We start from the raw sequence: 17,598 nt of genomic DNA, 5'->3' as shown, positions 1-17,598 counted from the left end.
GTATGATCAAGGAAACCCCCAAAATACATATGGATTGCCCCACCTTTTTTAGACCCCCCCCTTTTCCCTGTTCCCTTTCTCAACAGTCTCCCCTTTCTGGGATCCCCATTTCTGTTTCATCTGCAGGAAAAGATCACGCAGGATCCTTACCACGGAGCAGCTTTTCCAGGTAAGATCAGGGGGGGCTTCGTTGCCCCTGGGTGTCCTCCTTGTGTGTAGGTGGGCTGCTTTTATTCCCCCTCCCCTGGCCAGTGTGGGAAAGATGCCCACTCCAGCTCCTCAGTATAGAAATGTCCATTTGGGGAAGTAAAGCCTAGAATTAATTTAAAATCAGTGCAAAATAATTGAAAGAGGAGGGATTTAGGCCGTACCGCATCTCCAGGTATATGACCTGCAGGCGAGGGTGACATGGGGAACCAGCTGGGTAACGACTTTGTACAAATGCCAGTGGGTTTGTGGTTGCAGATAGAGGTTTATAATTCATCCTTGATAATGCTGTGAGTATTCACTCTACATATGGGGAGAAAACATGATTAAAACATCTCTGGCCCGCCTCCCCTCTGGTGCCAGCAGGAAAGATGTTGAGAACAAAGCCTGCCGAGAGAGAATCCAGTTTCTCATGTTGTGCTCCAAAGCCAATGCAGAGAGAGGTTCCCTGAAGGGACTGACGCAGGAGATGCGGGCGCACTAATAAGGGTTTCCCACCCTCTTTCTTTCTCTCTCTCCCAGGCAGCCTGAAAATACCCTTGATGGCTTCTCCACCGTCTCCTCCACGTGGTGAAGGGAAAAGACCAGCCATGCGGCCAGCTCAGGTACGGGGAGGGGGCCTTGGGGGCTCAGAGGATCGGGCTCTTTGGCCTTGGCTGTGGCGATACGAGAAGGCTCTCTAACCCTGTGTCAGGAGGAATCTGCTTACATAAGAATAACTTTTGCCTTCTTTGCGAACGATCAACTCCAATAAATGCTCATACGTAGGTATTTTAGGACAGGGGTCATAGAAGTTCCCTAACGGAGCAAAGAGGGGCTCTTCTTCCCTCCCCTCCTTTTTCTGTTGGCCTTCCTGTATTAATCCCCTTCCTCTGTTTCTACCCCCCCTCCAAGCACCAGCTTTCCAGTTGTGTAAAGAAATGCTCCCCCCTTCTCCTTCCAGAGTCCAGTGTCCTTCGAAGAGGTGGCTGTGCGTTTCACCCGGGGGGAGTGGAGCCTGCTGCGCCCGGCCCAGAGAGCCCTGTACAAGGAAGTCATGCTGGAGAATTTTGGGATCGTGGCCTCTCTGGGTAAGGGTCCATTTCTTCTGGGCTGCCTCCTTCTGGTGTGAGCAGGGACTGTAACGAGGGCCTTAACGAGGAAGACTGCCCCCCCTGGGCCCAGTGGCTGATCTCTGCCGCCCTCCCTGGTCCCTCCTCTGATGTGGGAGGGGTCCTGGTTCAGCTTAAATAAAAGTTAAGTTTATTAGCGTAACGAGAGTATGCAAAAAGCATCAAGCACTCTTACCCAGGCAACCGACATTGAAATAAGAAAACCTTACTGTTGCTACACAATAAAACCGGCCTGTCTACAACTTGAGAGCTGGCTCCCCAGGCACCTCTGTTTGGCATCTGTTGTCGCTTTTCTCACCCACTCCGTCAGACTGCGAGCCCCCTCCCCTGCCTGGCTGCTTCGGCAGAGGGACATGCCAAGGTGAGGAATAGCCTGCAGCTTTCAGCTTCTCTCTGGCCTACTCACGTCGTGGTCTGAGCTTGGTCGAAGAAACCTAGCTCAGAGAGGAAGGAATGGAGGTGGGTGAGCTGAGAAGCCATCGTTTCAGGACTCAGTGCGTCACCCAGCAGCTCAAGACCCAGTCAGGGCTGAGCCGTTAACGGGCATTTCAGCTGCGTGAAGAACCAGGGAGTCTCCACAGAGCTGTCTGAGAACAGCCTCCCAGGGTCGAATCTCTGGGGAACTCGGAGACGGCGCCACAGGGGTTCCTAACTGGCTCTGTAACCACATATGTGAGCCAGGCCACAACCTGACAGTACTTGCAGTTCTGAACCAAAGTGCAGCCTTTTTTCCAAAGACCTCGTATCAGGTTCCTTGCACCTTCCCTGAGCTGAGATGTGGCAGAGAAAGGAGCACAGCTGGCTTTTTGGCCACTGGTTGTTTCTCAGCTGGCATTTCCAACTCACTTGGTCAGGGAGTAGGCAGAGAACTGCCAGCGCCATTATTACACCAGCACCCTGTAGTCATACGGGGCCTCTTCCTGCCACAGAAAACAGAAATGGCGGTAGCTGATCTCCCCCCCCTCTGCTTTCACTCCCAGAAAAAAGATGTCCAAAGGCAAAGGAGGAAGAAGCCGTTTGATCTGGCTCAGAGGAATAATTGCCAATGTTTGTTAGAATTTTCCAGGTTCCCTTTTGCATCCTAAAAGCAAACAATCCGGACTTGCTGAGATCATTGTGGATTCCAGCTGCAAGAAATGGTCACCGTTTGTGACCAAAAGAATCCCAAGTATTGCAGAAGCCATGGAGGGAATGTCTTCAGCTAAATGTCTTAACGTATCCAAGAGAGCCACCCAGGCTCCTTCCAGAGTTAATTCCAAGGGTAGAGACTCGTCTTCCAAGTGAAAACACACCCGCGAGCAAATATTCAGTCATTGTTTGGGAGTTCAGGAGATCACGGTTAGCTTTGCCCCAAACAAACATGGCCAAGGAAATAAGTTTCATGAATTCTGAAACTAGCAAATAAAATAACTTATTTTGACTCCAGTATATCAGGATTTCCCTCCTCCCTATTTGAGACTGAGGAGGTTTGGCACTGCTGGTGTTATTAAATCTCTCAGTACAATTTGATACGGTTGACTATTAGTTTTTGACCCACCGCCTCGCCGATGTGGGGTATGTGGGAACAGACCCACAAGCAAACATTTAATCAAGGCAGTCAGGGCTGCTGGTGTTATTAGATCTCTTGGCAGCATTTGACACGGTTGAGTATTATTTTGGGGGGGGGGACCCACCTCACCGATGTGGGGATACATGGGACTGCCTTGCAGTGGCTTGTCTCTTTTCTCCATGGTTGGGGACAGAGGGTGGCGCAAGGGGAGAAATTCTCAAGCATGCCGCTTGTTGGCATGTGGGGTCGCACAGGGGTTGAGTCTCTCCCCTCTCCTGTTCAACCTCTACGTCTGCCCCGTAGCCCAGTTGGTACAAAGTTTCGGGCTGGGTTGCTATGACTATGCTGATGACACCCGGCTGTACCTGTTGATGGATGGATGGCCTGACTCGGTCCCAGAGGCATTAACTAGGGCTGAAGTTGAATCCCCTGAAGACAGAGATCCGGTACTTGGGTTGTGGGCCAATGGGTTTGGGGATCCAGCTCCCAACCTTTGATGGGGCACCTCTTGCACCTGTGCCAGTAGTAAGGAGGCTGGGAGTGACGCTGGATACCTCCCTATCCATGGAGGCCCGGGTCGCAGCATTTGCCCAGCCCGCCTTTTTTCCATCTTCGGTGGGTCAGGCAGCGTGCCCCCTACCTTTCAACCCATGACCTAACAACAGCGATCCATGCAACAGCCAAATGAACCCACCAGTCTGCAACCTATGTATGCAAAGGCTCAGGTCCCAGGAGACCCAGAGTTGGGGGTGCTTGTGTGAATGGCCACATACTTCTGCCCCCCACCCCGATCCAAGGGTAACAAAAGATGGATGGTTCTTGACCACATATTGCACTCCACCCCTCCCCTAGTACTGTATTTCTGGAGGGACAGAGCCAAGCCGTCTTGGAATCGCTGGATTTAGGTGCACCCAGAAGAGTTACGGTTTTGTGTTTTCCCCCCTGATAAAAAGGACCTCAAGTTGTCAAGCCTGAACTCATATCCCAGCTGGAAGAGGAGGAAGAGCTGTTTTTCCTGATCTCTGATGAAGAGGAGGGATTGAAGGGTAAGTGCTTCGACCTGTCGTGGGATTGTGTCCTCATAATGTCCTCATTATTTCATTCTCAATTAACTTACCCATCTGCAATCTGTGTATGCCAAAGCTCAGGTCCCAAGAGACTAAGAATAGGGGGTGCTTGTGTGAATGGCCACATACTTCTGCCCCCCACCCCGATCCAAGCGTAACAAAAGATGGACAGTTTTTGACCCTCTACTGTACTCCGCCCCACCCCTATTTACTTGTCAGTACTGCCTTTTTGGAGGGAGAGAGTTAAGCTGTCTTGGAATTGCTGGATTTAGGTGCACCCAGAAGAGTTACGGTTTTGTGTTTTTCCCCCTGATAAAAAGGACCTCAGGTTGCCAAACCTGAACTCATGTCCCCGCTGGAAGTGGAGGTAGATCCTTTTTTCCTGATCTCTGATGAAGAGGAGGGATTGACGGGTAAGTGCTTTGACCTCATGTGGGATTGTGTCCTCATAATATCCTCATTATTTCATGGGAAATTAACTCACCAATCTGCAATTTGTGTATGCAAAGGCTCAGGTCCCAAGAGACCCAGAGTAGGAGGGTGCTTGTGTGAATGGCCACGTACTTCTGCCCCCCACCCCGATCCAAGGGTAACAAAAGATGGACAGTTTTTGACCCTGTACTGTACTTCGCCCCACCCCTATTACTTGTCTGTTCTGTATTTCTGGAGGGAGAGAGTCGAGCATCGTTAGAATTGCTGGATTTAGGTGCACCCAGAAGAGTTATGGTTTTGTGTTTTCCCCCCCTGATAAAAAGGGCCTCAAGTTGCCAAACCTGACCTCATATCCTGGCTGGAAGAGGAGGCGGAAAAGCTGTTTCTCCTGATTTCTGGTGAACAGGACGGATTGGCAGGTAAGTTCCTCCACCTGTTGTGAGACTGTTTTTCCACCAGTGTTGCCTGTGCTTCCGTCCAAGGGCTGGTGGGTTTCGGTGGGTTCTCGGAAGAGCTGGGCTGAGTTTTGAATGCTGAAATGGTGCCTGGAGATCTGGAACCTCTGAAAATAGGCCACTTCCTTCTCCCAAGACCATTTCCACCTTTGAGAGTTTCCAGAAAAGGTTGTTTGCCAGCCCTGTTACCCCAAGAACCCTTTCCCTGGAGCAGTCAAAGCCAAGCCTGTGCTTTATGCAGACGCATGACCCAAATCAACCCCACAGAGCTCCCAAAGGGCCTGGTCCAGACGGTGTGCCAATAACTCCTGGAAAAAAGTACACCTCAAAGAATGTTCTAGGTTTGTTTCTGGGTATAGTACACAAGACATGCAATTCCAGTTGGTGGGATGAGACACACAATTGGAATATTAGGATCGAGGGGCACAACTTGTTTGAAAGGAATAGGCCAACAAGGAAGGGTGGAGGAGTGGCCCTCTATGCCAAGGCTGTATCTACTTGCGAGGAAGTGCCTGAACCTGAGCCTGGAAGGTCAGTTGAGAGCCTCTGGGTAAAAATAATAGGAGAAAGAAATAATAGTGATATTATGGTGGGGGTCTTCTATAGACCCCCCTCCCCCAGACCAGACAGAGGATGAGACACTCCTAGACCACACGCCAACATTTTCAAAGAGACGGAATGAAGTCGTCATGGGAGATTTCCATTACCCTGATATCTGCTGGAAGTCAAACTCTGCTAAAAACAGAAGGTCTACTGAGTTCCTGACTTGTCTTGCTGACAACTTCCTCTTCCAGAAAGTGGAGAAGGAAAGAAGGGGCTCTGCCATCTTGGACTTGATTCTCACCAACAGGGAAGAACTGGTTGATGAGGCGAAAGTAGAGGGCACCCTGGGTAGCAGTGGCCATGTAATTCTGGAGTTTAAGATCTTGGGTAAGGGAAAAGCGGAACATCGTCAGACGCACAGGATGGACTTTAGAAAAGCTAATTCCAACAAGCTCAAAGTCCTGCTGGGGAGAATCCCATGGTCCGAAAAACTCAGGGAGAAGGGAGTTCAAGAGGGGCGGGGGGAGTTTCTTAAAAGCGAGATATTGAAGACACAATCACCACCAATTCCGGTGGCTCCATAAACAGATTTCTTAAGGTCTTAAATTTTTTTTAAAAAAGATGCATTTAAGAAATGGAAGGAGGGCTGTATAACCAAGTCTGAAAATAAACAACTTGTAGGTACTCGTAGAGAGAGTGTATTCAAGGCTAAAGCTCAGTATGAGCTTTGGCTAGCGAGAGATGCTAAACGCAACAAAAAAGGGTTCTTTGGTTAGGTTCAGACCAGGAAAATGAATAAGGAAGTGTTGGGCCCACTGCGGGGAGAGGAAGGTGAGGTTTTAACAGGAGGTAAAGAGAGGGCAGAACTGCTCAGTTCCTCCTTTGCCTTGGTCTTTGCTTGCAAGGAGAACACATAAGGAAGAAATGGATTTGCAGCCTAGGATAGACGTTGGGGTGGTACGTCAACACCTGGCTTCTTTGAATGAAATCAGGTCCTCAGGGCCAGAGGACTTGCACCCCAAGGGTACTAAAGGAATTTGCTGGTGCAATTGCAGAGCCCCCATCTGTCATCTTTGAGAATTCTTGGAACGCAGGTGAGGTGCCAGAAAATTGGAGGTGGGCAAGTGTCGTCCCCATCTTCAAGAAGGGGAAAAAGGAGTATAGTTTATCTTGGTTTCAGTAAGGCTTTTGGTAAGATTCCACATGATATTCTTGTTGACAAGTTAGTAAAATGTGGTTTGGATCCTATTACTCTTAGGTGGATCTGTAACTGGTTGACAGGTCACACCCCAAGAGTGCTTGTAAATGGTTCGTCATCCCCTTGGAGTGCCTCAGGGATCTGTCCCAGGCCCCCCAACCTATTTATAAATGACTTGGATGAAGGAACAGAGGGGATTAAATTTGCGGGATGGGGGAGACTTGTCTTGGCAGTAGTACATGTGAAAAGGGTCTAGGGGTCTTAGTAGACCATCCACTGAACACGAGTCAGCAATGTGCTGCGGTAGCTAAAAAGGCAAATGCGATTTTAGTCTGTATCAACAGAAGCATAGTGTCAGGATCATGCGAAGTGATGGTCCTGCTCCGCTCTGCGCTGGTTAGACCTCACTTGGAGTACTGAGTTCAGTTTTGGACACCACATTTTAAGCAGGCTGTTGACAAGCTGTGTTTAAGTTTTGGACACCACATTTTAAGCAGGCTGTTGACAACTGTGTTCCAAAGGAAACAAATGTCCCCAATCATGGAAAAACTCCATCGCTTGTAATATAAAAAATCCCAAGTTCCTTGGGTTCCCATCAAATGTGGCTTCTAGTTTGAACCATCCCGGCGGCAGTCGTGCCACAGGAGCTCCTGCTCCTTGGTACTCCACCGGTTGGTAGATGGGGGCCTCTCCACCGAGGGGTGGTTGAATACATTCCAGTCCCATGACGGGTATTTGATAAGCTCCATCTGCTCCATAACCTCTTGGAGCTGTCTGCGGTACTCCCCCGTACTGTGGGTGAACGGCTGGCGCTTGAACTCTTGGAGCATCTTGATGGAGGTATCTCAACTGTATTCCTATCCCCCTTGGGGCGACTGCAGGAATGTATCCTTGTGGATACCCCGATATTCTTTGAGGGGGTTGTATTGTGAGACCCCCGGGTTGCAAATGACCCATTTGCACTCTTGTCCCTGCTGGAACGATGACAAGAGTTCTCTGTGGTTGGCTGGTTTGGGGCACCCTCATCCCTACGGCGGCAACCTGATGTCCCTGTGCTTGCTGTAGCGGATGGGACCCTCATTGGCTGTGTCCCCCCTTCTTGTGGGCCCCCTCCTCCTTGAGGGGGCAAGCCGGGAACTGTCGTCCCGAGTGGTGGGGGAGCTTGAATGGGTCATTTCCTTGATACTCGCATCCCCACTGTGGCGATTGGGAGACTCACTTGAGTTTCAACTGTTTGGTACTTGTTAACTCTTCTCCTGGTTGCAGCGTCTGGCCCCCAAACGGGTCTGATGGCCCAGCTGCACTGCAGTCCGGGGTGTAGGTACCATCCTTGCTCATGCAATGCTGGGAACTCTGCCAGTTGCCAGGGGTTAATCCGAGGTCCCCCTGTATTTTTACGTCTCCCAACACCGATTGTGTTGTCACCTCCTGGGGTGCAGGTAGCTGCAGTGCCTGGCCCCAATCCTGCTTGCTTAGCCCAGCCACAGGTCCCAGTTCCCCCCTATTTAGTGGGTGAATTGTAAATCCACGGTACTCTGCAATGCTACCCGGGGGTATTCCAGGGTCCCCCGTCATTTGTAAATCCTCTGGGGCTAGGGTACATGGTTAAACGGCTATTTTATCCAAGTTTCTATTCCTATCAAAATGTCAGGCTTTGGATGACAGGATATGGTAGACAGCTCTCTGGACCATTGCAGCAAGAAATCTAAGCCCTTGGTTAAATAGTTTTATTCAGAAGTCATATATATTTTCATATATATGTCCATAGAATTACTCAGAAGCAAGAAAGCATCTCAGCAGTACACGTTCCTTGATAGGAGTAGAAACTTGGAGAAAATACAACTCTAAATACCCACTCATCCCCCCCCTCCCACTTGCATGAGAGTAAACTGTAACATTTCAGACAGTGCAAGGTCACTTCTGTGAGCATCAAAGAAACAGATAACACAGCTGTGTTCTCAGGCTGTTAGAGAAACGAAAGCAATGGTTAGAAAATGAAAACAAGGTACAGCATTAACAATGGTTCCACACAGAGAACAATGGAATGGATGTAGGGGTACAGACATGACAGGGGGTCTTTTTCCTGAGTGTTCAGGCCAGGTGCGACAAAACAATCCCACCACCCCTTATTTTTACCGCAGGGAATGAGGGATTTACTCTGTGGCGCCTGGTTTTAAGTTACTAGACCACAGTGAGTTCATCCCTTTTTCTGCCTTTTCCTTCTCCTTGCCTTTTACAAGTGGGGTTGGCATTTTATGTCCACCGTCCAGCTCAAAGGAGAACTAGAGTTTGTCAGTGGGAAACCACACTCCAGGCAGACGGATCAGCTGGCACAGGGGTTGCACATCCACTGGGTGCCCCCATTGCCTAAGGTGCCAGTGGCAGAGGGGCACCAGGCAGCTCTCCCCCTCCTCCCAAGCTCTGCCCAGCCAGCCTGCCACTCCCTGGCCACCCACCAGGACATCCGAGCAGACAGAAAATGAAAAAGTTAGGCTCATACCCTCTTTTGCTTTGAAACCCTACCTCTGTGGTGTTAAAGAGAGAGGCAGAAATAACTCAGGGTTCTTGTTAACATTGGAGTACCTCCTTCTCCATCTGTCTGGCCACCTCTCTTCGGACCTCATGCCATGTGCATGAATGGCTGTTCTTTTTCTCCCCCTATGCCCACCCCCCATCAGTCGCCCCTATCAATTCACCCTGGCAGAAAAAGATAAAACTACTGGTTCAATTTAAGACGGAACTTCTCCATTGTACCTGCTCTCTCTTTCGTCCTCTTGGGCTATGTTCAGTCCCATTCAAACGGCTACTGTCCTAATTTACTCTGCTTGAAATTTAGAAGGAAATGAAAGGATTAGGGGGAGAAATGGCTGCAGATGGTGGGAGCTTAATGCCTCAGCATTCGTGTAACGAAATGGTTTCCAGGGGTGAAATGAGTGCCAGTTGCTGTTATTCTGTCTTTAAAGAAAGGGGAGGAAATGTTCCCCCTGAGGTTTGATGGGCTGTGGGGCCAGGGAGGGGCCGGCAGGAGTCTTGGTGTGGGACGCCCTTCTTCCTGGACTACAACTCCCAGCTGCCCCAGGGCCAAAAAAGGGCGGGAAAAATAAGGGGTGGAGCCTGAATTGAGAGACTCGGCCGATCCTGAGGGGGAAAAGTCAGTTAGTCTCCTTCTTGGTTGGAGAAGGAGAGGCTCCTGCTGCTGGGTGAAACCCGGGTGCCTGGGCCCTAACTGTGGAGGGCCTGGGAGGCAGCAGAAGGGAAAGGGGGAAACTTCTTCCCTGAGATCCCCCCCCTTAAGGTAGAGCAGGGAACAGTGTGGTCGGGAAAGCAGGCAGCGGTTCTGATTTTCTGCCCTATGAGTTCTGAACAGGGGGGTCTACCCCTATGTGTTGTGCCTTTACCTGCTGTGTATATAGTGCTCTGTATATAGTTAATAAATTATACTTTTTGAATATGAAGAACCTTGTGGTGCTCTGACTACGTAATCTCCCCCACTTGGCACGCTACAGGAAGGGAGGGAGCCCGGGAGAACTGATCAGGCCAGACCTTGGTGGGTTGCCAATTCTCCAGGGCCCACTCAAAGATTGGGGAATTCACTTCCCAGTAGGGAAATTCAGCCAGAGGGGTCTTGCTGCCCCTCAGTCAGGCAGTGTACAATTCAGTGAGTGGTGGCAGTGATGAAGAGGGTGAGCCACGCCCACCAGGGACGGTGGGAGGCAGATAGCGGGGCTAGCAGGCCATTGACAGCGGCTCAGTTGCCCACACTGAGCCAGCGCCCATTCCGCCACAATTCATAACCCCACAATCACACCCGGTTTCTCTTTCTTTCAGCAGGAGGCATGTGGGAGTCAGCGAATGAAATGAAGACGCATCCAGTGATGGTGAAAGAGGAAATTTATTCAGATGGTAAAGAGAAGGCTGAATATTTTGATGGACTGAAGAAGGAGGAGGGAAAATATCCTAATGAAGGGGGGAATTCTTCTGGTCTTGTAGACAGGAGTGATGCTATACAGGAAATCACATACCAAGGCAAGAACAGGAATGAGCTCACTGCAAGCACGGAAAATTTCTCCAACGAATCAGATATTAATATTCAATGGCGTACATGTAGCCTAAAGGAAGTATTTCAGTTCCTGGAGGGTGGAAAAAGCTTCAATTGCAGCGGAACGCTTTCTTCCCACCAAAGAATTCACACTGGGGAGAAACCCTATAAATGCCTGGAGTGTGGAAAAAGCTTCTATACGAATTCAGACCTTACCTCACATGAAAGGATTCACACTGGGGAGAAACCGTATACATGCCTGGAGTGTGGGAAAAGCTTCCGTAAGAGTTCAGCGCTTACCTCACATGAAAGGATTCACACTGGGGAGAAACCATATACATGCCTGGAGTGTGGGAAAAGCTTCCGTCAGAGTGGAAAGCTTACTCTCCATGAAAGAATTCACTCAGGGGAGAAACCCTATAAATGCCTGGAGTGTGGGAAAAGTTTCAGTCGGAATGATAACCTTGCTTCACATCAAAGAATTCATTCAGGGGAGAAACCATATAAATGCCTGGTGTGTGGGAAAAGTTTCAGTCGGAATGTTCACCTTTCTTCCCATCAAAGAATTCATTCAGGAGAGAAACCATATCAATGCTTGGCATGTGGGAAAAGTTTCTCTCGGAGCAATAATCTTACTTCCCATCAAAGAGTTCACATGTGATGAAAACTATGGAAGTGCTTGAAGTATGGAAGGGTTTTACATCAGGTAATTTGGCTTTTAACGTTTCCAAGCAGTGAAATAAAACACTGTAGTAATGTGTTCCATCATTCAGTATAATGACATAAAAGCTTTCAGAATTGACAACCACATCCTAGAACCCACCAGCCACTCCGTATGGGCATTCTGCAGGGGAGGGCAAACCATACATGCCATGCCGCACGGATCAGATTGCAGAGTGTGTGTGTGCCGGAGCCCTTAACACCCTCCAGTCACAAAGTAGTGCCTGATGACATCTCTCTGAATGGCAGAAAGGGGCGCAGCCAGCTCTCATCCCCCAGTGTCCCTGCAGCCTTGGAAGCCCCTGCCCCATTGGTGTCCCAGGTGACAGGGAGGAAAGACCCAGTGACTGCGCAACCACAACAGAGGGCTGTGATATCAGGGACCATGTGGTACGCCCCACACAGGCATGTGCATCCCATTGTTGCCCTCCCCACGATATGAGAGCTGTTCTTGCATGAATTGCCATGAATCTCCACTGCCCAGTGGGGGGGAGGCAGGCAGCACTGTAGAGAAAAAAGCTTTTCTATCTAGCTTTACGGAGGCCATGTCTCCCGAAACTTTGGTCAAGAAGCTTTGCTGTTTTGCTAAGAAATTTCTTAAGCCCAACTCCCCCCGCCCCTTTTCCCTCTTGTTAGCAGCTTCCTGAGAACAGAGCTGTCTCTGGGGCTGACCTTGGAGATAAGAGAACGTATTGAGAACGTTGTGAGCAACTGAGCTTCCGTGGACAGTCAGGTGAACCAATCAACAGTCTTGATTTTGAGAACCAATTTGCATCTGTGTGATAGGGAGCTGGTGCCGGAGACTGCAACCATGCCCTTTTGCACATTATCTCCTGATGCCGATGACATCAGCATTTTGCCACCTGATTGGATGCAGGGCCCGCACCACTGGGCTGGCAACATAGCATATAAACCAATTACCCAACATGGAGACTCAGACCTTCGGTGGGTCGCAGTGAGCTCCTATCGTCTCAAATCTGGCTCTGACTGGATGGGAGTCCGGGCGCCCACCTGTTTTGTTTTGCAGTGAAGCCTGGCCACTCTTTGCTTCTCGACCAGAGACTGTGCCTCCTGGATTCCTGACAACTTTGTGGTTTGCCTTCTGCTGTGATATTGGTATGTATAAGTTAGAGCTGACAAAGCTATAGGTTTTTGTTATTTTAATTCTCACATTCTGTCTCGTGTATTTTATTGTGACCTTGCACCTTAAAAAAAATAATTATATTATATTTTTGTGTGGGTTTTATTGACTTTGGAGTCTCAAAACTAGAGATGGGCACAAACTGCATTACGAACTGTAAAATCCAAGAAAATGGCAATTGCGCGATTGTGACCCGGCAGATCATGGTCGGCCACGGCCAATGAACCAGCAGTCAGGAGAGGCCTGGTTCAGGGCGTTTGGGCACCGTTCAGGAAGCCAGACACTCAGGCGCCAGCAATCTATTCCCCTGGTAACGGACCCAGGGGAATGCCTGAGCTCTGTCTGCCCTCCTTCTGTTGCCCTGGAAACCCAAATGGAAGCCCAGCTTTCCTTGATCAGCAGGGCTTCCTTCCAACCACGGAGCTGCAAAGCAGTTACAAGTTGGGAGAAGACACCCAGGGGAGGGAGGGGGAAGGGGGTGTCCTGTAGCCACAGGCACTCCAATCTCATCCCTGCAAACCCTGATGGGCAGCTCTGACGACCAAACAGACCTCCTGTATTGCTCAATGGGACCTGTGCTTATAAATAGCCATGGGCTCCCAGGCTGGGTTTCACTTTCAGCGAGCAGTGGAGTGGGACAGAGCTCTTGCTTGCCACTTGCTAGCCTTTGAGGAGAGAGACTGAGAGTATACATCAGCTTGGATTTTGGGGGACAGGGATCCATCTCCTCTGGTTCCAGGGCTGCTGCCTGGCTCTGGGGCCAAGCTCAGTGGGCACTTCGACTGAGGGCTCACATTGATTACTGATCAGAGCCTGATTGGGTCAGGTCTGTGGGAGTGGTGGGCTAGGGCTCTAGTCCCTCCCTCCCTCTGGTGCCAGGGCTGCTGCCAGGCCCTGGGGCCTAGCTAGGTGGGCACCTGGGCTGAGGGCTCACCAAATGATTCGTATCATTATCACAATCCTAATCATTTAAATTATGATTCTTATTATTGCTATTATTATTCTTGGTCACTGTACCTGTTCTGCCCAGGCATCTTGGTGTGCTGGGCTATGGCTGGAGCCCCAGCCTCTGGTTCCAGTGCTGCTGCCAGGCCCTGTTGCCAAGCTCGGTGGGCACCTCGACTGAGGGCTCACATTGATTATTATTAATCAGTGCCTGATCTGTTCAGGTCTGTGGGTGTGGTGGGCTAGGGCTCTAGTCCTTCCCTCCCTCTGGTGCCAGGGCTGCTGCCAGGCCCTGGGGCCGAGCTCAGTGGGCAACTCGGCGGAGGGCACACAGAATCATCTCCTTTCCTGTCCTCCTTAATTCTAGTTTGGTGGCACAATGAGTCTTCATCTTGTGTTGTCTGCCAAGGGTGGTTGTGGGGTGAAGTGCGATGGCAGTCCTCCTGGTTCAGTTGTGGAAAGCAGTATTGGGTGTGGCTCGGGGGCCGCAGGGAGTCCCCCCACTCCCCCCAATTCACCTATGTGGGCTGTGGAGGCCCAAGAGGTCTTTGCGCAGGGGAGAGAGAATCTCTCTTAACATTTTGAGGAGGGGTGGGCGGGCGATGGATCCCTGGAGGAATGGTATGTGTGTTGTGAAAGATCCCTCCCGTCCCCATCCCAAACTCTCGGTGGTGTCCCCTCCCGCAGTCCACCCCTCACCCCGTCATCCTTGTCCAGCCCCTCAGCACAGCCTGTAACCATTTGTCCTCCTTCCCCTGGGACAGTTAGCGGTCGACATTACAACGCCTCCATATGGAGGCATTTTTGGGCCCTTCCTGATGACCCCCGTGTGGTGCGGTGCCATGCCTGTGATGTCCTGGCGCGCAGGGGCAAAAACCCAAAGTACCTGTCTTTGACGGCCCTGACTCGGCACCTGAAGAGGCACCACCCGAGCCTGTCTCCCTCCTCAGCCACTGAAACATCCATTGGGGGGAGAAAGGGGGCCACCCGCTCTTCTCAGCGGGGGTCATTGGGAGGATCACTTTGCCCTGAGGGTGACACTGGTGGGAGCAGAGCGCTCCGTCAGGCTGCGCTGGCAGAAGTTGTCCCCTCGGGGTCTGGGACAGCGCCGCTTACAACCTCGAGGCTGATGGATCAGGAGGCAGCTGCCACCGCACTGTTCCTCAGTGGGACCCGTGGTGGCTGGGGGATCAGGTCCCCGGCGTGGGAGGGGACACGTCCTCTCCCTCCAATGCTGGGAATTCCAGCGTGCTCCTTTCTGGCCTGGTGGTTGCGGGGGGATCTTCCCACTTTCCCACCGCATGACACGTCCTCTCCCTCCCATCCTTTCCAGCAAGGCAGGAAGGTGGGTGATGCTGCTGATGGCAGCCTCCTTTGGGCTCTTGCGCAGCAGCTCAGGAACTGTTGCACATGTAGTTCTGCTGCACGGTGCCCCCATCCATCGCAAACGCAGAGCCCTCTGAGCAGGGGGGAATGGGTCGCTCGATTGATGTCCTTCCCGCAAAGGTAGGAAGGTGGCCGATGTCAGCTGCTGCTGCTGCTGCTGTCCCGTTTCCGTCTCCCCCTCTCAGGACCCACTCTGACCCGTCCAAACAATGCCTCCTTTCCTGCCCATCCCCTACTTTCCGCAAAGGCAGGACGGCGGATCAGGTCAGCCCCTGCTTCACGAGGGACTATCCTGTTACTGCTCCCTCCTTGGTTACACAGCTCGGTGGCGTTCGTGCAACCGATTGTATTGTGTATGGATACAGTCAGTTGACAACGTGGCAGCACCCCTGTCAACTGGACTGACTGGACCTCTTTTAGCTGGGTGGGAATGTGTCCCGCAACTCCCATCCTTTCCGGCAAGGCAGGAAGGTGGGTACTGTCGGCTGCCCTCGCCGCAGTGTTCCTCGGTGGGACCTTCGGGTGAGGACCCGCGGTGGCTGGGGGATAAGGCCCCTGTCCAAATGACAGGTCCTCTCCCACCCATTCTGGGAATACCAGCGTGCTCCTGTTTGGCCTGGAGTTTGGGGGGGGGGTCTTCCCACTTACCCCCCACATGACAGGTCCTTTCCCTCCCAACCTTTCTGGCAAGGCAGGAAGGTGGGTACTGTCAGCTGTCATTGCAGCACTGTTCGTCGGTGGGACCCTTGGGTGAGGACCCGCGGTGGCTGGGGGATCAGGCCCCCGTTTGAATGTCATGTCCGCTCCCACCCTCGCCGGGAATAACAGCACACTCTTTTTCGTCCTGGCGGGTGGGCACATGGGGGGTGCCGCTGGCAAGCAGCTAGACCCCCCACCCCCTGAGGGGAGGCAGCTCTCTGCCACCTCCCCGTGCCCGCCAGGCCTGGCAGCCGCCGGCATTACTCACATTCCTACCCTTGCTGGGAATACCAGCATGCTCCTTTTTGGCCTGGTGGGCGGGCACATGGGGGGTGCCACCGGCAAGTGGCCAGAGCCCCCGCCCCCTGAGGGGAGGCAGCTCTCTGCCGCCTCTCCGTGCCCGCCAGGCCCAGCAGCCACCGGCAGTACCCACCGTTCCTTTCTTGCTGGGAACCCACCGTTCCTTTCTTTCTGGAGACTAAGCCCTACAATGAAAGGCTAAGGGCCTTGGGAATGTTTAGTTTGGAGAAGAGGAGGTTGAGGGGGGACATGATTGCTCTCTTTAAATATTTGAAAGGCTGTCATTTGGAGGAGGGCAAGGAGCTGTTCCAGTTGGCAGCAGCGGGTAGGACGCGAAGCAATGGGCTTAAATTACATGCACAAAGGTACCGGCTGGATATTAGGAAGAACTTTTTCACGGTCAGAGTAGTTCAAAAGTGGAATCAGCTGCCTAGGGAGGTGGTGAGCTCCCCTTGACTGGCAGTTTTCAAGAAGAGGCTGGATGAATACTTTTCAGAGATGCTTTAGGCTGATCCTGCACTGGGCAGGGGGTTAGACTAGATGGTCTGTATGGCCCCTTCCAACTCTATGATTCTATGAATACCAGCGCACTCCACTTTGGCCTGGCAGGCGGGCACATGGGGGTGCCGCCAGTGAGCGGCCAGACCCCCTGCCCCCTGAGGGGAGGCGGCTCGTTGCTGCCTTCCTGTGCCCGCTAGGACCAGCGGCTGCCGGCAGTACCCACCGTTCCTTTCTTGCTGGGAATACCAGCGTGCTCCACTTTGGCCTGGCAGGCAGGCACATGGGGGGTGCTGCCAGCAAGTGGCTAGACTCCCCCGCCCCCTGAGGGGAGGTGGCTCATCACCACTTCCCTGTGCCTGCCAGGCCCGGTGGCCGCTGGCAGTACTCACCATTCCTTTCTCATTGGGAATAGCAGTGTGCTCCTTTTTGGCCTGGCGGGCAGCCACATGGGGGGTGCCACCAGCGAGCAGCCAGACCCCTTGCCCTCTCGTGCCCATCAGGACTGGCTGCTGCCAGCATCTGCCACCATTTCTGTATCACTGGGAATAGCAATGTGCTGCATTGTGCCGTCCTCGAACCACGAACCACAATCTGGTTTGGCAACGGGAAATGTCCATTGTGGTTCGCTAAGTCGGAATCGTCTGTACTGAACCACGATCCACTGGTTCGTTAATTTTTTTGGGTTCATGCCCATGTCTACTCAAAACTGTAAATCATTTTGCTGAACTCACTTTTCTTTAGTTCCCTTACAGGCTTGGAGTGGTGTCCCTCCCCTCCTAGGCTTTGGGACTGGTGAAAGACTGGTGGCAGATTTGTAGGGCATTTGGGGGACTTTCCATCGCTTGCCAGTTTTGTAAGTGAGGGATTCACCCAACTGTGAAGGACCCAATACCACTGCCCAGGCAGCCACAGGGAAAAGAGATGCACTCACGAGCATTGCGCAAATTCCTCCTTCACACCAACAGAGTGAATTATTAAGATATGGACTTGCTCCCCTTGGGATCTGATCGGTGAAAGTTGCTAAGGAAAACAAGATTTATTGTTGTTGTTGTTATTAGTCAGTGTGATGCAGCAACAAAAAAAGGAAACACAATCTTGGGTGTATTACAGGCATAACATCCAAATCACAGGACGTCATTGTCCAACTATGCACCATGTTGGTCAGACCTTTCCTGGAGTATTGTGTGCAGTTCTGGAGGCCTCACTTCAAAAAGGATGTGGACAACTAGAACGGGTGCAGAGGAGAGCAACCAGGATGATCAGGGGCCTGGAGAACAAGCCCTACGAGGAAAACCCAAGGGATA

General features: G+C 51.7%; 1 protein-coding gene across 1 annotated transcript in view; it reads left to right on the top strand.

The window, feature by feature from the left end:
- Window positions 1–127: 127 nt before the first annotated feature.
- Window positions 128–17,598, top strand: part of LOC129328455 (zinc finger protein 665-like) — a 44,387-nt gene continuing 26,916 nt past the window's right edge. Inside the window, exons 1-7 of the mRNA XM_054977533.1 lie at window positions 128–169; window positions 730–812; window positions 1,151–1,277; window positions 3,822–3,914; window positions 4,256–4,348; window positions 4,691–4,786; window positions 10,392–11,257. Of these exons, the coding sequence (XP_054833508.1) occupies window positions 750–812; window positions 1,151–1,277; window positions 3,822–3,914; window positions 4,256–4,348; window positions 4,691–4,786; window positions 10,392–11,257 (1,338 nt within the window). The 5' untranslated portion in view covers window positions 128–169; window positions 730–749. The remainder of the gene's footprint in view (window positions 170–729; window positions 813–1,150; window positions 1,278–3,821; window positions 3,915–4,255; window positions 4,349–4,690; window positions 4,787–10,391; window positions 11,258–17,598) is intronic.

The sequence above is a fragment of the Eublepharis macularius genome, chromosome 4 (genome assembly GCF_028583425.1).
Source record: "Eublepharis macularius isolate TG4126 chromosome 4, MPM_Emac_v1.0, whole genome shotgun sequence".
Taxonomy (NCBI): Eukaryota; Metazoa; Chordata; class Lepidosauria; order Squamata; family Eublepharidae; genus Eublepharis; species Eublepharis macularius.
The sequence above is the reverse complement of the archived record's forward strand: the minus strand, read 5'-3'. Positions and strand labels throughout refer to the sequence as shown.